The sequence below is a fragment of the Thermobia domestica genome, chromosome 1, assembly GCF_964235325.1.
Source record: "Thermobia domestica chromosome 1, izTheDome1.hap1.1, whole genome shotgun sequence".
Classification (NCBI taxonomy): domain Eukaryota; kingdom Metazoa; phylum Arthropoda; class Insecta; order Zygentoma; family Lepismatidae; genus Thermobia; species Thermobia domestica.
In genome coordinates, this window is record NC_137454.1 from 71,904,896 (window position 1) to 71,923,516 (window position 18,621).

An 18,621-nucleotide genomic window follows, 5' to 3' on the forward strand; every position below is an offset into this window, starting at 1 on the left:
TGGTCTGAAGACATGACAAGCATGGCGTATCCTTTGTCTGTGGCGTAGATTGTATATGGTTTATTATGGAATGTAGTTATATGTTCTAAATTAGCTACAGCAGAATTGAGTGAGATATAGACTATCGTGTGGTATAATGTCAATGAAAATATATGTATTATTTTAAATAGGGCTGAACTTAATCTTTATACATTTCATTTTAAGTTACTTTCTTACAAGGACGTGAAGCACGTGGTTGTTTGAAGGAAGAGATGTAGGGGTATTCGCAACGCGACTGATGGTAAGGAGGCAATAATATTAATGCAAACGGCAGACCAATAGATGGAAAAGAGGTACATGTTAAGCTTAAATACACCACAGATGTAATTCACAGATGAAACAACATAGGATAACCTTCCTTAGTTGATACGACATCTAAATTGAATGTTCAAAGCTGCCATATGAGTAATGACATAGTGATGAGCTAATTGCATATTTAGAAAGAAATCACTGGTAATAAAAGCAGAAAATTTAAGAGTTCCAAAGTTGGTCGTCCGTTTCTAGCAAATTTTTGAAAATTTACCGGGAAGAAATGAATGATTTGTTTTTGTGCTTGATAATGTATAATAAGAGCGAAAGTTGTGTTTATTTTGTTATAATCGGTTCCAAACGTGAACTATTTGGCAAGCGGAGGGAATTACTTGGCGCCAGGCTACTTCATGGTGGGAGTATGGGAATATAATGAGCGTTTGTTTCGTAAACATGGATGGTGATAATCACGATAATCTATTGAAAGTAAGTAAAGTCATATCTTAATATATCTAAAATAAATTAAAGATGTAATAAGCAAATAACTAAAGAAACGGAGAAAATAATACTTTTTAATATAATGGTAACAACCAACATGGCGCCAAGGTTCTAGCACACAAGTTCCCCTTCCAATTTAGCTGTAAAAAGGACAGAAAAGAACGTGCTTTGAGGGGCTCTAACCCATCTTCACTCGCTAACACTCGTTAGGCAATGCTATGTGAATTGAATATTAAACTTTGGTACAGAAAGGAACCAACTATTACACTTTTTGCCAATAACTAGGCGAACGCCTAACCGGAATAAATTTCCAAATTTAAAAACTAGGAAGTAATTCAAAGTCGAAAATTAATCTAAGCTTGTAAAGAGTGTTTTCAGAAGAAAAAATGTTCTGGTGGGACACACTATTTTCACACTGTGATATATTGTTTATGATTATATTATATTCGTATGATTTTGGTCTCCTTCGGGGGCCACTCTCAGAGCTTCTGAGGGAAGGGCAGTGCCCCCAAAAGAAATATGTCTGGAAGAAACACTGGCTGTAACACGGCAATAAGTAATCGTTCCTGCTTTTCTTTGTCAGAGATTTCTCCTAAAAATCAATTGAAACGCCCCTATCACACGAATGGGAGAACCCATTTCAGGATAATTTTGGAACTTGGGGAAGAAAATCAGGTAAAACCACCATGTTTACAGGAGAAATAAGTTGATGTTACGTAAGTGTAATTGCTAAGTACTAACATAACATAAGTTAGGCTAATCTAATTTAGGTTAAACGATCAAAAAAAAAAAAAAAAAGGGAGTTCGATATACAAATATACTAACCTAACCTACGTAAACCATAAAAAAATACGGAAAGTAATGCAAGAAAGCACGAAATTTAAGCAAGATATCTGACCTCCCTAAGTTCCAAAAATAAGCCAACTAACCCAGCCTAATGTAACCTAACCATCAAAAAATACAGAAGATATAACAAGAAATTACGAATTTTAAGCAAAAAAGTCTGCTCCCCCATGTCCAAAAAATATGCCCCGATTTTGATATATGTACGTTAGAAATTTGGGATAAACTTTACTACATATACTCCAGTTCTTCATCCACATCGCAAAGTTGTTTATATACAGTATTTCCGATATGTACTGCCATTAGTGTTGGGTGTCGGTCCCGAGATGGCTGGCGTTCTTTTTAGTGTCTTCACTTGGTTAAGTGTGTTTTAATTACGTGTAGTGCGAGTTCGTTGTTTTTGGGTGGGTTTCCTAAGATGATGTTCTTTTGTGTTTACACGTAACTATGTATTACTAGTTCTTGTGTTGTGATATAACCTAACTTGATTTTTTTTAGAAATAAATTATACAATAACGAGAAGGAGTTGTTGGAGTTTTTGGAATGTGAATGGTTTTATCAAATCGGAAACAAATAACCGTAAATGTGGGACAAGTTTGAAGGTTTCCAAGAATAGAAGCCAGTTTTGCAGTCGGCGGGTGAATGTGTTAAAATGGTTTCGGCGTGTGTATTCTTTACGTGGATATTTTCTTTCTTTCTATTGAAAAGTCAGATTTACGTGTACAGGAGATTGGTACTTATCCATATGCTTCTTAGTGTGCAAGAGATTGTCGCTGATTTATATACTTCTGAATTTTATAATGGTGGTAAATAATATTGCATATTTTATTACAATAAAGTTTTGGGACACTAGGGGACATGCGTCACTTGAGTGTAAAGTATGTATTCTTTGGTTTTTTTAATTAATTGAATAGAGTTCAAATTTGATAATGTGACCTTCGTTTGAAAAATAGTGTAAGGATTCTTAGTTACAGCATTGGGCTATAGGTGGAGCGGGCTTTGTAAACTTCAGTTCTGCGAATAAACTATATATACATGCTCCAGTTTAATCTTCATACGTATCGAGATATAGTAATTTTGTTGCTTGACTCTTTTCAAATATGGGATTTGTGTTGTGATATTTTATTTATTTCTTACGTACTGTGTTATTGAGATTCTTCTTTTGCTTTAAATATGTCAGTGTGTTTGGCTCGAAAATAATGCTAAGGCGAAAGAATACCATCTACAGTTTATTAAACTGGAGCGGGCTTTGTAAAGTTTACCAAAAATATGACTATAAGTGCATTAAAAAAAAAAAAATCTACATAATTCCGGCAAACCACTCATGCATTCCGCAACAAGTGACGTACATTACCCCTTGCCCATAAGGTCCCTGGATCGATTCCAAGTGGTCATACTCAATGTGTATGGGTTTGCTGAGAGTTTTCTCGTTCCACTTATGTTATTCCATCATGATCATTAATCTCAATTTCACCACCTTCCTTAGCGTCGGTACATAGTGTCCAATACTAGTGCTACTACGCAGATTTATATACTGTGTAGTAGCAGGTGATAACGTACATTTCATACTATATCACGAAACAACCATAATGTCGAAAAGCGTATATTATTGCAGAAGTGTGGTAAAACTACTGATTACGTGTCGACTATAAGAAAACACACTGTCGGGAAGTCTGCAGTTACTGGGATCGAAACATTTGTAGGGAACGGGGATACTAAGGTTTAAAGGTATTGTAGTGCATTTTCGAGCATTGAATATATTGTCAGGACAAAATTTCTTGTTCAGTTAGTGAAACAACACTGAAGATATACTTCTAAACCTAACTAAAAGAATAACAGGAGGAACCATCATTTCTGACTGACTAAACGATCAGGGTTATAAATACTAAAACTAATCCTTATATCGATTTATTTCTAAAACAAAGAGGTTGCCAAATGTATTACTGAAACAATTTAAGATTATACATAGTGTAAAGACGAAGAACAAGAGAAAAAGCTCACTATTCCTAAAAAAAGAAGTATGCTTACAATCACATTAGTAATATTAAAGTGTTGTACTTTTTTAATTGTTTGACTGTAAAATAGTGAACATGGACACCAATCTCGCATAATTACTTTCTTCACGGAAGTAGACTCGAACATATTTCTGCAGGCTACTGAAATATGTAGATTAAGAGTAAAGAGTTGCTTTCTTTTTTTTATTATTTATAGTTAAAATCTGTAGTTTACTAGTAAAAAGTGATACGTACGGAACTTTTATTATGTCGGCAGAGAAAAAATATCTTTAGAAAACAAACATTAGAAGTTGTTGTTCATTAGTATGTCATTATAATGTAAAGGTAGCTTGTAGTGATCACCTAGCATAGGCTGATGCCTGTTTAGTCTCTTACTATTCTTTTTTAGCGCGCATAACCACCATGGCTAACTTGCCTGTTGTATGAAATGCCTTCGTTTGGAACCTCAAGGTTAAGAATGGAAAGTCGTTCAGTGAATGTTTCTGGTTACCACATATTTAATCATTCCCAAGTGAAATATTGCCATACTGCTAAATGCGTATGATGAATATCACTGAATAAAATTTAATGATTGAACAGTTATTACTAGTGGTGTCTTTAAACTTAACTCCATGACAATTAGATCTATCCTTGGAATCAATAAACCCGGGTTATAATTTAATTGTGGTTCTAGTATTATTTTCCTCGCCGCTTTAATTTAGATCCAGAGAAAGATAATGAGTATAATTCCAGTTTCTTGAGACAAATATACTCTTTTTCCTTAGAAAATCTCAATCTTCGATTTTTGTATTTGTAATTTCCGAAGTACATTTTCGTCGCCAGTTGGATTTGCTCTACTGAAAGAAAAAGCCCCAATTTACGTCTTTTTCGATAGTTGGCATTGCTGAACTTGATCAAAAATACATCATGAGTATTTAGCCAATCTTCAGTTACAGTCTCTTTCAACGTACGATAACGTCATGTTTATGTGAAAGTTGCGATATTACTTGCATTATTTTTATATAAATTGCGTTATGACGAGAATGTGATAAGTCTTTCAGGTTAGGTATCGTTAGTTATACAAGGTTTTTCAAATTGATTTTCACTTTTTCTAAAGAATTATACGCACATGCTGTAAGAAATAATTCCACACATCAAGGTAAAAAAATGTTTATATGGAATTGTGCGAAAATGTGCATAATTTCAAGTTACGGCTGTCCAAAATCGTGTAAAAGATCAGTTTTAATCAGGCTATTTCGAATTCGAAAAATCGAAGAGTGCCAAACCGTATCAACTTATAGAAAGTAATACATATGCAAGGCAGTCCTATAATGGATACTTAATCAGTATATGACAAATGTTCAAAGGATTTTGTATAAAGTATAATTCCGAGATATCCACTTATTAGAATTCTGAGATATCGTCCGATTTTAAGCTGGGTCAAAGTAGGCAAACGGTAAGCCTTGAGAACATTCCTTGGTTCTTCGAGTTCGGAACAATGTGTACTGCGATGTATTTTGCCACGGCACGTTTCACATTTTTAAGTATAAATTTTAAACAAAACATTGCATCATGCGTTATTCCAAACATACAACGCAACAGGAATGGTTATCGTTTTATATATTTTAAGCTTCATATTCCTCGACAGAATTCACGACGACAGAAGAGTTTAAACTGAATAACAACACGAAAGCTTTCAGTCGACATTTAATTTGTTCCTGGACATAATTCTGGTCTGTTAATATTGACCCTCAATATTTGAAGGTATTCACTTTGTCAAGAAGTATAATTTTGACACGCCTATAATTTGCACTATTGCGATCCCGGCAAACTTTCCATGTGTTTAGTTTTCACTTGATTTACTACTGAACTCATGTCCCTACAAGTGCTTTATAAGACCTCTGCATTTCTTTTTATTCTTCTATCATCCCTTATCAGATGTATTTCATCAGCATAGTCATAATCCGATAACTACTATTCAGCTCTAGGTCCTAGTTGTTATCTTTTATTTTCCGTATAGCGTGCTCCAGAACAAAGTTGAATAATAATCGCAACGCGTCTCTGTTTCACACCATTCTCGACGAAAACTCAATCAATATTTTAATTGTTTAACTTCATTTGGGATTCATTTAAACCAAGAATGCAAATAAACATTTTACTAGCCAAAAAAAGCTACTAGCCCACATCCCACAATAGAAATCATTTACTTACCTTCGGTATAATATTAAATACTCGCCGGCACCGGTGAATTATTATCCTCGAGTAATTTGCATCTCTGTTTTAAATATATCTTAATTACTTTACCTATCTTTTTTTTTATCAATAATTTGGCTAACTCTTATCGTCATTCCAGATTCTGTAAGAATGTTGTACAATATTTTCCTGCTAATCATATTCATAGGCTTTTCTAAAATCAACAAATAATTGATGTATTGCGGTATTCCTTTTTCTTTTCGTGTATCTTTCAAATGTTGATTGATTTCGCCTATTTTCGCACTGATAATTTCCAATTTCATCTGTGTGTGGGGCTAATCTTGCTAATAGAATGTTTGAGAGGATTGATTGGGATCGTGATTAAAGATGCCTCGATAATTATTAGAATCAGTTTTGTCGTCTTGTCAATTATAATAATAATTGATTCTTTCCATACTTGTGGCAAATCCTCGTTGTTCTAGATAAGTGAGTTCGTGTCCACAATTTTTCCACTCCAGCTTGAATAACTGCCGGAATTTTGTTAATATTTTTTTTTTTAAATTTCTTTAAAGCGATTTTCTATTTCTAGCCAGGTACGCTGTGGGATATACGGTTCTACTGTGAGCATTTCCCTTTCTGCGCGAGCATTAGTTTTTGGATGCATGTTACATATGGTTTGTTCCTAAATATTTCCGCGTTCCTTTTTTTAAAGTTGAAATATTAATGTTATACTTGATTTTAATCCAATTATCTTCAACACTACTGCAATCCAAACCTTCTGAAACCAGGAATCTATTCGACATTCCAATGTGGTATTCCATCTCGCCTTTTTCTCTTTTTTAATTAAATTAAACTTGTCCGTTTTCAGATGTTGAATATTTCCTTTATTCAACGATAATTTCTCTTTCATCTCTGCTCCAAGTGCTAAACAATGTCACAGTCAGCTCCTCTTAACGACCGAACATGAATTATGTTAGACTGTCTTCTATCTACTAAAACGTGGTCAATTTGGTTGTTTTTCCATCTGGTGAGGGTAAGTATATTTATAAATGTCGCGATCTTTGAATACTTTACCCATCACAATAAGCTTGTCTGGATGTTGCAAAGTTCAGAAATCTAACGCTGTTATCATTACTTTCTTTATCCAGATTTCCATTCTTTTTGTATAAGGATGGTTCGAAAATATCTTTGCGTCCTACCTTCTCATGAAAATCCCCTGATACAATTTTTATATGGTTTCGCGAATGTTGGTCCAATGCCCATGCTACTTCGTAAGATCTGTCCTTTATCATCCTTACCTTCTGATAGTGCAATTACAACAATGTTATCACATCACGACCATTAAGAGTAATGAAAGAAAGTCTTTCAATAACAAATTCAACCCAAGTGATTGCTGATACTCGTGTTTGGGTGAAAAGCCCTTTATCTAGTTGGTGATTTTTATTTCCTTTTCCGTAAAAAGAATGTAAAATGTCTAGACTTTACCGCGCCCTTACCTTCCTATCTAACTCCCAGAATTCCTACTAGGTCGTTTTTTCTTTAACTCACTGGTTACGGATTTAACGCAACTGCGCCAGAGGACTTATTACATTCCATGTTTCAAATCTTATGTCCAATTTACTATGCTGAGGTCGAGTTAAGTTATCAGTTCTGGTGTAAGGCTCTGAATGTTTCAAATCTCATGGCCAATTTACTATGCTGAGGTCGAGTTAAGTTATCAGTTCTGGTGTAAGGCTCTGAATCTTTCTGAACACGTTCCTTTTTATAATGAGGTTTTTGGCCTCACGCCAAACCTTAAAGCTGGAGGATTATCCCTTGTCTGTCCACAACTCTTATTCAATGTATTCGCAGCTAACCTATATATCTGGAGACCTTATCTTGAATCCTCAACCTGAGGATGAGCTGTGCCGTGGTGATAGCAACCCATGTTACAGGAATTAAGGCTATAGCACTAAACAAATAAATGTTTATATGTTGAGTTCACTTAGTTATATATAATTTCGACTACAGTGTCATTGATATAAAATTGTCCGATATGACAGTATTATGTATTTGCAGTTCCCCAACATGATACCTGCGTTAGAGTAAAACAGTAGTGGCTTTATATGAAGACTGTGACAAATGTCCACGGAGTGTACAGTGTACTTTGAAAAGAAGAGTCAATTGTTTTAATAATATTGGAGAAAGAAATATTAATTGGAGATATAAACAAAATGTTTACTGTTCATGATTCTTTTTGTACATTGCGTCGCGATTTTCTAAAGAAACCACCAAAGTATAGAAAGTGATTATTAAATGCTTGACAATGATTATTGTGCTTTACCATAAGTTTTACAGGGTGATCCATGCGGTTGGTGCAATATTTATATATTCCCAACTTTGGTTTTCTTAAATTAAATTCGTCCCCTACCATTTTTCGTTAAATATACATTGGAAAGATCTGGTTATTTGGGGGGGGGGGGGTTGTGAGGTTTTCTAATTCTTTAAAGTATCTTCAGATTTCTTGTTTCAGTTATGATCAAATACGGAAAATAACTTGAATAGATGGAAGGATATTTAGTAGAACTGTATCTGCAGGTGAATCATGATCCTAATTATAAGTTTGCTTACATATCGTAGATAATGTTATATTTAGATTGTTTGTTCATAAATTTATATTAAATGGAGTAAATATGAGATAGAATGTTACGTATACATTGTCATCTAATAACGTTATACAGCAATAACACTTGCTATAATGTTTTCATAATTTAATGAAATGGAACCGAATTTGTCCGATTACATCATAATGTTGCTTGTATTGTTGTAAATGTAGAATGTTGTTTATCTACAAGAAGTAGTAAAGAGGGAAATATCTAATTTTAAAGATTTAAAAGAAAAGGTATATGTATGTAAAGTAGTATTAAAATGACGGACAAATTCATTCCTCTACTTTACTGAATTTTTAGCGTTGAGTGATACGAGTATACATTGCGTATAGTTTATCATTTGGGGGGTACCAGAGTATCGCTTTGAGTATTGCCGTTTTATCTTCGTATTCTTTCTTGAATGATTTTCAGTGAGTGATTAGTGTTGAAGTTACGTTTGGGTAATTTGACTTTTTTTTAAGTTATAGTAAAATCAATTCCTTTGTATTTTTCGAGTTATTTTTACAATTCTTTCAATGTTTCAAGCGTATGTTTTTTTTTTTTTTTTATCGAATATCTTATTGAGATATCTTCTGCTACCAACATCTCGAGGGTAAACATCTTAATAATGTAAACAAATATGCAAATGTTCATATAAACGATGATCACTATGGTTTTAAATATATGTTTGCTGAAAGGAAAAATTGTAAATACAGTATAGTTATAAGATAACCTGATGTTGATCTTTTCTATTTGTCTGTTATGACAGTATAGAAGAACTTTATTCATTAGCGTAAACTTAGAATTATTCAAGTGAAAATAACAATTAAACAATGTATTTGAACAGCGAATCGACTTTTATTGTATCCCTACGTATAAGTGTAGAGCAAGGAAGCATATGTGGTGTGAGTGTGCTTATGAGATTTTATGGCATCATTAAAGCAAAATGATCTTGTATCATTGGTCACGCACCTTTAAAAGGAGGGAAGAAAGGGTCCACAGACTTTACGTTTGAGTAATTAGAGCCAGATGTTGTTCCGATATTTCTTGGAAATAAGCCATGAGCCATTCCTGTCCTGCCTCTGCCATTAGTACTTACAAGACCGCACTGCTTCTAAAGAGCAATTGGAATTGAGAACGAGGGCAGGGACTTTGAACTGGGAAGGAGATTTAAGATGTCGTTCTCTTGTTAAATATGGAGAAAAGTTAATTGAATTTCAGTTGCAAGGATTGATTCATCTTATTTTGGTTATTAGTATTCTCGTATCTTATAGCAATGAAATGTACAAAAAGCGATATGTGGAAATCAGGTTTATTTACTAATTTTTTAAAATTAATTTTAAAATTGGTGATAGTGAGTTACTTAAGGCAAGTATTCGTCAAACATGGTAAAATCTGATGAAATTCTTCCGCAGGATGAGCTGATAAGTGACGTTAAAAAAGAATGAACGATTATCTGAAATTTTTATGTAGTAAAATTTTCATATCTTGGTTATACTCATGAATCTTTAAGACAGTTGTAATGTTATATTTTGTTCAGTATTGTATGTAAAGTCTAGAGGTTTCCATACATGACTTACTTGTGTAATTAAGTATATCAGAAAAGAAGAAAACGTTTTTAGTGTTTACAGTAGAAACGGATTTTTAAATAGAAAATAATTTTGAAAAGTAGTAGCGGCTACACGACAGTTGAATATAAAAAGTCAGAAGGAAAGCTGGACACAACTTTTAAGGTGTTACATTCAGTATATGTCACAGCAAAAAATAGTTTACAGTAGTTTCCCTGACCATCCAAAACTAATAAACTTACATTTGCGAATGGGGTACAAACCATAAAACTCTATTCTCTGGCTAATTTTTTTACTGAACAATGTGTTCGCAATTAATAACTGTTCTCAAAGCAGATGCACTCTATTTCAGTCCTAGTACACGAATTTACAGATTTACGGACAAGCACAGTATTATCCGAGACGAATGCCAACAGGAAGGGCTATTCTTTTTTACGCGAGGTTGACAACACAGAACAAGTTGAACATGATTTAGTATTGTGTACTTGCAATAGAGAAAGAATCGTCCGAGTGGGGTTCACACGTGCACGTAGCAATAAGTTGAAATGGCTGCCGTAGTACAAAATCACGCTAAATGTGAAGTGACATCTACCATACTATTTCTGGACGCTAAAGAACAGAATGTAGCTAACATCCATCCGGACAGGACGTTTGGGCGCGGACGTTTCGGCGCTGCCGTTTGGGCGCGAGGTACATAGTAAAAATCACAATTTAAGAAATATAAAGTAAGCTAGGAACAGAAAACTAAGCGCGAATCAAGAAGCATACATTTCCTACACTTCTGTCTTTATCTCACCTCATTTATATATCTATCTTCTATCTTATTTATTCATCTAAATTAAGTAGTCTAATGCGTTTGTAGCATTTGTTGCCTAATCTCGTCCTGGATTGATTTTTCGCTTGTTCACGATTCTTGTACTTCTGGTCTAATATTGATCTAATTTTTGTATTATATAAGAAAGCTAGGAAATGAAGGAATCAGACGAACTGTTAATAATTTTCTTAATGTTAATTAAAACATATTGATTTAATTTTTGTATTTTTTTAAAAAAGTTAATAATTACATACTTATGAATATTAAAATTTGTTTTCTTTCGTATTACGTTTGCCAAACTCTTCTCTTCCTTAAGTCTAATAAAGAAGTACCAATAAAAGATTTCCGCGCACTCGATTTGAGAGACGTGGCTCCGCGTAGCGTAGTCGCTAGCGCTCTCGCCTTCGGTGCGAGCGGTCCCGGGTTCGATTCCCGGTAGGGGCACTCGGTGGAAAAAAATATAACACGCTCTTTCAGGCAAGCCACCCTGAAACGTGACGGGCTAAATGGCCTTAGATACCGAGAGCGCAGAATTCTAAAAATCAAATCCTAATCGAGTTGAGGGAAAGATGTTAATACAGGTTGTCTAAGAAATTGAGTTTAGGAACTGTAGTATGCCGTATTTCTGGTATCATTTTTTTAAATTAACATTCCAATATAAAAATCAAAACTTAACACACTTTTTTTCGTCCCATTGCAATGCATTGTAAGCATTTAATATACACTAAAGAAAGTGGCGAAAGGAAAAAAAAGAACGATTTCAAAGTGAAAAATAATAGTTAAGTGTACATATATTGGTCATTTAGCCACTAGAAATGTGTTTGACATTCACACTTTTTGCATAACTGCAGTAGATGTCCTGCTTTAAGTTTTTTAATGGAATAGGCTCACTATGTACGTAATCCAGTCAATCATATCTAGTCTGGTTTACTTACCTTTGGCTTGAAAAGTTATCAAATAAAAAGTACACTTAACTTTGGTTCAGTTTTTAGAATTTTCAAATTCCAGTATTTCTAGTATGTAAAACAAAATCCAGTATAATTCAAGGACTTCCACTACAGTAGACACCTTGTAATATCTTGATTCGAACTTAGTACTCAGCGCCTAACATAATGACTTTTTAATTTCACTCGCGCCCAAACGTCCAGTGCCCAAGCGGCGGGGCCCAAACGTCACGTACCGACATCCATCGGCGATTATATGCCATTTACGGACGACAATAATAAGTAAAGGGAAGGTCAGGCAATGATGCAGTGTTTCGGAATATTGGTGAAATGTTCGTAAGGTTGAAGTTGGAGGTGTAGTGTTCAGAGTGACGGTTTAGGGGAAAGCGTTAACGAGAAAGTTCTATCAATCACTGGTTCAATAACTGAATCTGCGAAAGAGTTTCCAGAAGTGTGCGGAAACAGTGCATCGAATTGTGACTGAGAAGCCAAGATATTACAAAGTGTGCGGGATGGGTACCAGAAATTTGGCAGACGCTTACAAAAAGCAGTGACAGCTGCAAGGATTTTCTGGCTCTTTTCTCACATATTGATGGGGGATGAAACCTGGATATCGTAGGGCAGTGGGGAATTGAAGCAGCGGTCAGTGCAATAGCGGTACTCTGGTTCTTCTAAAAGGAAGAAATTCAAAGAAACACCATCAGTTCACAAAATCATGGAAATTATATTTTGCTACCAAAAGGATGTGATTCTTGTGGAATATTTGTAACCAGGGCGAAGAATTACAGCAGGTGTGTATTGCCAAATACACAAGGATGTGAAACGTGCTATCGAAAATTGGTGGAGAGAGATTCTACACTCTGGAATTCTTCTGATCCATGACAACGCTCACCCACACAAATGTTCGTACTGTTGAAACAATTGAGTTTTTGATGGGAACTATTAAATCGTTCCTCCTTTCTTTTTTACTTTAAGCATTCCATCGAAACATTTCAACGACAGCGAATTGCTGAAGACCAATTCTGGACTGGCTGTATTCTCAGGCGACAGATTTTTGCATATAAGATATATGGAAGCTTGTGCCAAGTTTCCAAAAATGTCTGGAGGTTCATGGTGACTGCGTCGCAGATAGCCAAGATACGTACTTGTATATCAATCACAAATTTCTTCTGTCATTTTTTTTTTTGTTTTTTAAAAGAATATCGGCCATTTTCTGACATTCGGCTTGTATGTGATGTAGGCAAACAAAGAAAATAACCCTTATTAATTCTTTAAATGTATGGAATTAGTGGCTATAGGAAATGCCGATGCAAAATCGCTGTAAGTGCGCAAGCATTTTCAGAGTTGACATAGATATTCTGTCTTATACCGAGTTTGGTTCCCACGGTACAGAAGTGTTTACTGGAGAGAACGAAAGTCTCAAATTAGAAATATCAATTTGCACCATATTAATTCCCTCTTCATGGCAAGTCAGACGTGTCTTGTTTCAAAGTTTTGAAAAAGTGATTTCTGTTTACAACTTTGAATGCTTGTTAGATGGACAGTACAGAGCCGCAGCTGCAAAAATATTGCGAGAGTCAAAAGTATTAATTTTTAAGTAGCATGCTTTTATGAAAAACTTTCATTGTATATCTCCGTTAAAAGTAGTTTTAGGAAATATTGTAACGCATCAGGCAATGGCCCCCATTTGTTTTCAGTAATTTTCTACTTTGTTAAAACTGCAATATACGATCGGTACCCAAAATAAACCGGATTGGAAGCGCGCGGCTGTTTCTAGACGTAGTAAAGAGTTCTCTCGCTAGATGCATCTAGTAGACTTTCCCAGATCAGTTGCCTAAGCGACGTTAGCCTAGGAGGTTAACATTTGATCGTAGTGTTGCTTTTCTCAACTGTTCTTTGATGCCTTCAAAATCGTATATTTAAATAGCAGATTTAAAGATCAAAAATTGTTCTAATTTTGCTTCCTGCTTGAAAAATCGACAACGGAAGCTTACCAAATACTTGAGCAGGCTTGTTATGAGACGTTCAAGAGTTTTCAAGTGGTTTACGCGCTTTAATCGTGAGAGAAATTATTCTTATGCTCGTTCTGGGTATCCTTCACCAAACGACGAAAACATTGAAAAAATCAACGAGGATTGTCCTTTTACAATCGACAAAGTTTCAGAATATAATCTCGTACCAGCGGATTTTGCCTGATTTGAAAATGAGACTTGTTGACAATAATTTTGTTCCTTGCCTGCTCATACAGGATAAAAAACAACTTTTTTGGGAACCACATTTTGACTCTCAGCGATGGGCTTTCATTTTCCACCCTCCATATTCACCAGACCTAGTCCCGTGCGGTTATTTCTATTTCTGTGAATGAGAAGATCTAAAAGAAGTGCTTTTTGATATGGAAGTTGTAAAATAAGCTTCGTAGCAGGCACTAGACTATGTCAGTTGAAAACTTCCAGAGATACTTGAAACATCGGGAAAGAAGCCTGAAGATGTGCATCGTGTCTAATAGATAGTACTTTGAAGGAGACTGAATTTAACAAATTTCCGGTTTCTTTGGTCCCACCTCGTGAAGTTTTACCTATCTAAAGTCCAAAGTTACCGTATCGAAGTGCGCAACTGTTGACTTCAGCATCGGAAACATCCATCAGTTAAATGAACATTCTTTAAGTTTGTTCTATTGAAAGTCTCTTCAGCTCAATGTTTCGCGATGGGATACTGCAAAAATTACCTGTACTAGACTATACAAAGATATGCCTATGCTATATATTTGTGCCATAAAGAGATATATTATTTGCTCACTAAAAAAAGAAAGTCCGTCCAGACCAGGTCTGAAATGCTCATTAATGTTTACCCTAAATTGTAACCATGATACATGTGACTTACGTCTTCAGTGTGTGTATATATTTAGTTTAATCTCAAGTTAATGATATGCAAATTTCTGCAATACAGTTAATGATCTGGCTTAGGACTGTTCGTCCATTTCCATTTTTGTCTTTTACAAGTAATTTGCTTTTGGAGTAGTTTTTCACTAAGGTCCCTCTTCACTCACTTAAATAGGGATTAGATTTTAGAATGAATTATTGGTATATGCATTACAAATACTCTAATTACAAGTAAGCAAAAGACAATGCAATGATGTAGCAAGATTAAACATTACTTTAGACAAGTAGTAATAAATAGTAGCAAAGAAAGAAAGACAATAATCCAGAACGTAGTCCCATAGCACTCTAAAGATATATCTGAGAGGGCACTTTTAGGTTAAAAAGAAAGTTAAATTTATTTGTCTTATTGATTGTTCCTGTTACAGTGAAGTTCTTTGGTTACAACTGTAATTTGTACTGAATATTTATGAAATGTTGGGCAAAAGTAATGAATGAATAATACTTTGAGATTGTTTGGTGTGTTCCTCACAAACCGTCACCACAATTCAATGATACGAATTTACATTTCACCGGTGACTTCCTTGGTACTAAACACTACTTGAATTCGATACTAGAAAAAAGTTTATATATGTAGGAAGTAAAGGTTCTTCCCTATTCCTATGTATTAATACAACATCTAATTAGTTAAATATTTGTGGTAGCAATGTTGATGGTTACTTAACATTTTGTTTCTATGTTTAACTGTAAACGCCATTGCAATTATTAAACTATAAATAATATTTCAAATTACATAGTAATAGTCAACCCGATATTAAATAATTTATAGAAGTTAGAAACAGCACTACTTAAACATTTATTCATTTCTTTCAGGTAATAACAGCGCAAGTATCTGAAAGCGTATGTTGGTAGCTGTAATGGCTGTTGTTGAATTTGTAGCAGTGAATTCTGAGCCTGTTTTTGATAACATATTCATTAATGAAAATAAATATGAATGCAATACTGATGTGACTTCCAATATTATACAGAGTTGCAAGCTACCAACTCAAAATTCACATTTTGACAAAGGAAGGAAAGCAACTGTTAAAGAGGACCCCTTGTCATGTGATACTGTAACGCACTGGGAGAATAAAAAATATTTTAACGTAGAAAGTATATCTTACGAAACTAATCTGGAAGCGATAGTAAAGCAAGACACAAGCGAAAGAAAAAATTTTGATACTTTATCAGATGAAACTAATCTAGAAGTTAAATCAAAGGAAGAATTAAGTATTCAAGCTTTTCACACTGAAAAGGAATTTCGTTCACATATTTCAGAGTACGATGAACTTGATAATGCGTCCAGTGATGGTAAGTTTTTACCCCAAGTTTATTTTTATACTATGTGAAGAACTACAAAATACAGAAGATTGCCCATGTTAAAGATAGTCGATTTTCAGTGAACCTCCCAAACGACACATTTACCTGCTATGACCCGATACATTGCTGGCCACATTGACTACAGAGTATTGTTGAGCATGAGCCATGGATCAATGAAGGTAAGACTTCTAAGGAGGATTAATTTGTGGACTTTACGCCGTCCATTATAGTCACTTAGCAGTAGTGAAACGGTGTAACGGGTTTAATAATCAACAAGGCTGGTGTGAATCTCATCATCCGACAATGCACAACAGACCCCTGTAGTGCGTGGCCAGCCGGAAATTGTAAAAACACTTGCAGTTCCCTCTCTAAATCTCACTATATTATGCACAGTTGGAGAGCAGTAACAGAATAATCTTTTGTACGCAGAAAAGTTTAGTCTTACACGGAACCTCAAAGGGTACAATTTTCAACATCAGAAAAACCTTGCATTGGAATCGAAAGCACAAAGCACGCGAGGAAAGCTTCAGAGTACCACATCCACGAGATTCCACACGATAAAACACTATGAAACATCCTTACAGGAGACAAGTGGAAATGCATGTGTACCTTAAATGCTTGGTAGTCTACCTAGATGAGACCAATGAAGTTCGATCTACTTTTTACCGCCAAGCAGACAACGAGAGACGTTTTGATTTTGTGTACATAAAAGGTTTGCATGGTATTTATGAAGATAACGGGATATTATAGTCGGGGAACGCTGCCACTTGTCGAACTGGCTTCCAACACCAAGTAACGCAGCTTAGTTTCAGATCATGGGGGCGCGGTGGCTCAGTGGTAGAGCGTTCACCTCTGGTGCTTGGGGTCCCGGGTTCGATCCCAGCCCCCGCCAAGTGAACTTTGTGGTGGACAAACACCGTGTGCGTGGGTTTTCTCGGGGTTCTCCCGTTCCCTCCTACTTCATTCCACCATTTCATTCATTACTCATCATCACCGTCTCCTTTAGCCTAACCGGCATAAACGTGGGACGTAAAACAAAGATTTCATTTCATTTAGTTTCAGATCATGAACTTTCTTTATGGGACCTGTACGGCAACGAGACAATAAATGTACATATCAGCATGGTAAAGCCTCCAGCAATACCTCTCGATCATCTCAGTCGTTCTATACATGGAAGGCAAAGGAGACGGGAATTCGAGTAATCCTATATTCGTCCATTCATATTAAATTTTCGAACATCGGGCCAATAGACAACCGTTCGTTTGACTTCTCAAAAGGCACTTTCTGGAAGCCGTTGCCGTACTTTGGAGCGTCCTTGGAAAGTTGCTAAAGCGGTATTCATGACCTTTTGAGCAGAATTTGTTAAGGGAAAACAACGCTGCCAGATATTCGTTTGTGTCTGCCGCTGCAACACCGAATAAAATCAGTGGTTGAGAAATAGGTTTACTACTCAAATAAGTGGTTGAAAGTCGACTATCTTTTTTCTTTTTCTTTTTTTTTAATCTTGGGGACCAGTTTTAGTATTACAGATAGAAATTGACTTTGACTTTGCATAGAATTAAGTGGAATTTATAGAGCTTTTATGTTGTGAAATACTGAAATCAGGTATCAAGCAAAGAAAATAAACAGAGTGAAAATCCAAGTTTTGTTCAGGTCGTAACTTTTATTTCTCTACTTCAAGAGCATTGTCGAACCTCACTCTATGATTGGGATTGAGGTTTGCAAAGAAGGATTGGGATAAGACATTCTTTAAGGAGTTGAATCAAAATATTGCTAGTGTAAAACTAAATATTTATTCAGAGTAAGCGAGTATACAGCACAACAGGCATGATTATCGTTTTATATTTTTAAGCGTCAAATTTCTCGAAGGGTTCACGACGACAAAAGAGTTGGAAATGAATAACACGAATTCTCTAATTTTAGTCGAAAATTTATTTTTTCGTGGATAGAATTTTCTGTTAATATTGATCCTAGGAATTTCAGAGTACCTATTTGTCGAAAGTATTATTTGATATTTTGACATTCATAATTTGCAATATTATGATCACGTCGAACTTCCATGTATTTAGTTTTCTCTGCATTTGTTCCTAAACCTGTCCCTACAAACATTTAATAGAACCTCCGTACTTCTTTCTATTGTTCATTTATTATCCCCTATCAGATTTACATCATCAGCATACGCCATAAGTTGGTGAATACCATTCAGCTCTAGCCCTAGTTGCTACCTTTGATTTTATTTATTGCGTACTCCAGAACAATGTTAAATAATAATGACAAGAACGCATCACTTTGTTTCAGGTTATTTTTGACCTGAAAGTTCGTGGACAAGGAGTTTTCTCCTAGGATTTTACTTTGGATTTCATTTCAGCTTACCTTAATTAATCCATATAGCTTTCACGTTTTGCAAATTCTGTAAGGAGTCGTACAATACTTCTCTCCTAAAACTATTCTATCAGGCCTTGTTTCCATTTTGCACTAATACACAATAACACACTGAGCAAGGGTATGTGATAATATGTAAAAAAAACAGTATCACGTAACAGTTTCTTAGAGAAGGAGGGAAATCTGATGAAGACACAGTTATTGTGTTGAAACTGTTACGTGATACTGTTTTTTT

At 35.1% G+C, this 18,621-nt stretch overlaps 1 protein-coding gene across 3 annotated transcripts in view; it reads left to right on the forward strand.

Moving 5' to 3' along the window:
• Window positions 1-18,621, forward strand: part of LOC145685985 (uncharacterized) — a 33,671-nt gene continuing 15,050 nt past the window's right edge. The window contains exons 1-2 of one of the 3 annotated variants that reach the window (XM_081758805.1): window positions 1-332; window positions 15,519-15,995. In XM_081758805.1, the coding sequence (XP_081614931.1) occupies window positions 15,548-15,995 (448 nt within the window). In that variant the 5' untranslated portion in view covers window positions 1-332; window positions 15,519-15,547. Of the gene's footprint in view, window positions 333-392; window positions 775-15,518; window positions 15,996-18,621 lie in introns of those variants that run through there. The other 2 variants (XM_081758796.1, XM_081758812.1) reach the window with 2 other exon arrangements.